Here is a 2,208-nt window from a genome sequence, read left to right on the forward strand (position 1 = left end):
AATTCCCTTCTGAGTCTCCAAGGGAACCCAACGGTTTCAGTTAATTATCATTGTCTCTCTTTGATAAGAATTTTCTCAACTGGCCACCTCATAGACTTGATTGGCCAACCATCTGCTGATCAGATGTCCAGCCCCAGCCTGATCTTCTGTTTCAATCCTGGCCTATTGGTCAGAGGATGGCCAAGGGAAGTCTGGCAGTGCCTGTGCACTAATGGACTTCTCTCCAGTTGAGAGACCCTCGAAGCTGTCAGTCTCCTTCCAGTTCTGGAACAAGCAACATTAGCCCCACCTGGGAGGCAAGGATTGTTAGCTGTCACCTTCAGGAGTGGGTGTTCCTTCCTTGGCTAATGTCTAGTTCTTATGAGATCTGACAAGTAAGTTTCCAAACTGATCCTAGGGAATGTGCTACATACCTCATTGCTGAATATCACCACAGTCACCTTTTTTTTTTTTTCCAGTGACCTCTGAACTCTTTATTGGCATAAGGGCATGCTGCTGTACTGCCTCAGTGTCTCAGAACTTTGGTGTCGTTGGTCTCAGACACCACTTTGCCGTCCACTATCCTGCGGGTGGTGGTCTTTTGGATGGTTTGCATGGAGTTGCTGCTGTCCAGGGCATCACCAAGGTTGAAGTCCTCCCCGTCTTCCCGCAGGCGGCGGTAGGTGGAGATCTCAGCCTCTAGCTTGACTTTGATGTTCAGCAGTGCCTCATACTCCTGGGCCTGGCGCTGCCCCTCTGCCCGGGTCTGTGCCAGCTCTGACTCCAAATGCAGCAGGACCCCATTGAGTTGCTCCATCTGCAAGGCGTAGCGGGCCTCCACCTCCCTCAGGCTGTCCTCCAACCTGGACTTCTGATTTCTCATAGAGTCCAGTTCGATCTCCAAGGACTGGACTGTACGCGTCAGCTCTGTGAGCATTGTCTTAGCAGCTCCGACCTCAGCAAACTGTGAGGTGACCACTGAGGTGCTCTCCTCAATCTGGTGGGACCAGGTCTTGGCCAGCTCTTCTTGGTTCTTCCGAGCCAGCTCGTCATACTGGGCCCGCATGTCTGCCATGATCTTGCTCAGGTCCTGGGATTTGGGAGCATCTACTTCCACAGTCAACCCAGAGCTGGCAATCTGGGCTAGTAGGACTTTTACTTCCTCCTCGTGGTTCTTCTTCATGAAGAGCAGCTCCTCCTTGAGAGCCTCGATCTCTGACTCCAGCTGCAGTCGAGTGATATTGGTGTCATCAATGACCTTGCGGAGCCCATGGATGTCGCTCTCCACAGACTGGCGCATGGCCAGTTCTGTCTCATACTTGACTCTAAAGTCATCAGCAGCAAGACGGGCATTGTCAATCTGCAGAACAATGCGGGCATTGTCCACAGAATTCGCAAAGATCTGAGCCCTCAGGTCCTCGATGGTCTTGAAGTAATGCGCCCAGTCTCTGACCTGGGGCCCCTTCTTCTCCAGGTGTTCCCGGATTTTGCTCTCCAGCCTCCGATTATCGATCTCCAGGTTCCTCACTCTGTTCAGGTAGGAGGCCAGGCGGTCGTTCAGTTCTTGCATGGTCTCCTTCTCAGTCTGGATGCCCCCTATTCCTGCTAGACCCCCAGCCATCCCTGTGGCCAGGCCCCCGGACCCCCAGCCGCCCCGGAAGCTGGTGGAGCGGGACACGGAGATCCGGGAGCCCGAGCCCTCGGCGCCTGCATAGACCCTGGCTGCGCTGCTGGCAGGCCGGACACTGTAGCTGGGTGCCTGGACTGAGCCCAGGGACTGGTAATTGCTGGAGAAAGTGGTGGAACGAGTAGTGAAGGACATGATGTCTGAAGAGGAGAGAACAAAACTCGGGCGAGCTCACCACAGTCACCTTTGAAGTACTTCCTTTGGGATGCTGTGCACCATGCCAGTGCCTAGTTTCCACCCTTCAAAACAATTTTAAAACTCTTATTCTGGAATGGGCATCAAAGCTGTCATCATATTACCCTTGATGTCCTGATTAAAATGTCTTCCTTTCAAGTTTCCTTTATCTTCAGGTAAAAAAGTCATTGGGGGCCAGATCGGGTGAGTAGGGATGATGTTCCAAAACAATTATTTGTTTACTGGCTAAAAACTCCCTCACAGACGGTGCCATATGAGCTGATGTATTGTCCTGATGCAAGAGCCATGAGTTCTTGGACAAGATTTTCAGTTAAGATTTTCCTAACTGTTGCTCTGTTGATGTTTAT

General features: G+C 51.9%; 1 protein-coding gene across 1 annotated transcript; it reads right to left on the reverse strand.

Moving 5' to 3' along the window:
- Positions 1 to 458: 458 nt before the first annotated feature.
- LOC128594398 (keratin, type I cytoskeletal 18-like) lies at positions 459 to 1,830 on the reverse strand. Its single transcript, XM_053603160.1, has one exon. The coding sequence runs from the start codon at positions 1,799 to 1,801 to the stop codon at positions 506 to 508; it is 1,296 nt and encodes a 431-aa protein (XP_053459135.1). The 5' UTR covers positions 1,802 to 1,830; the 3' UTR covers positions 459 to 505.
- Between the last annotated feature and the right edge of the window lie 378 nt (positions 1,831 to 2,208).

The sequence above is a fragment of the Nycticebus coucang genome, chromosome 9 (genome assembly GCF_027406575.1).
Source record: "Nycticebus coucang isolate mNycCou1 chromosome 9, mNycCou1.pri, whole genome shotgun sequence".
Taxonomy (NCBI): Eukaryota; Metazoa; Chordata; class Mammalia; order Primates; family Lorisidae; genus Nycticebus; species Nycticebus coucang.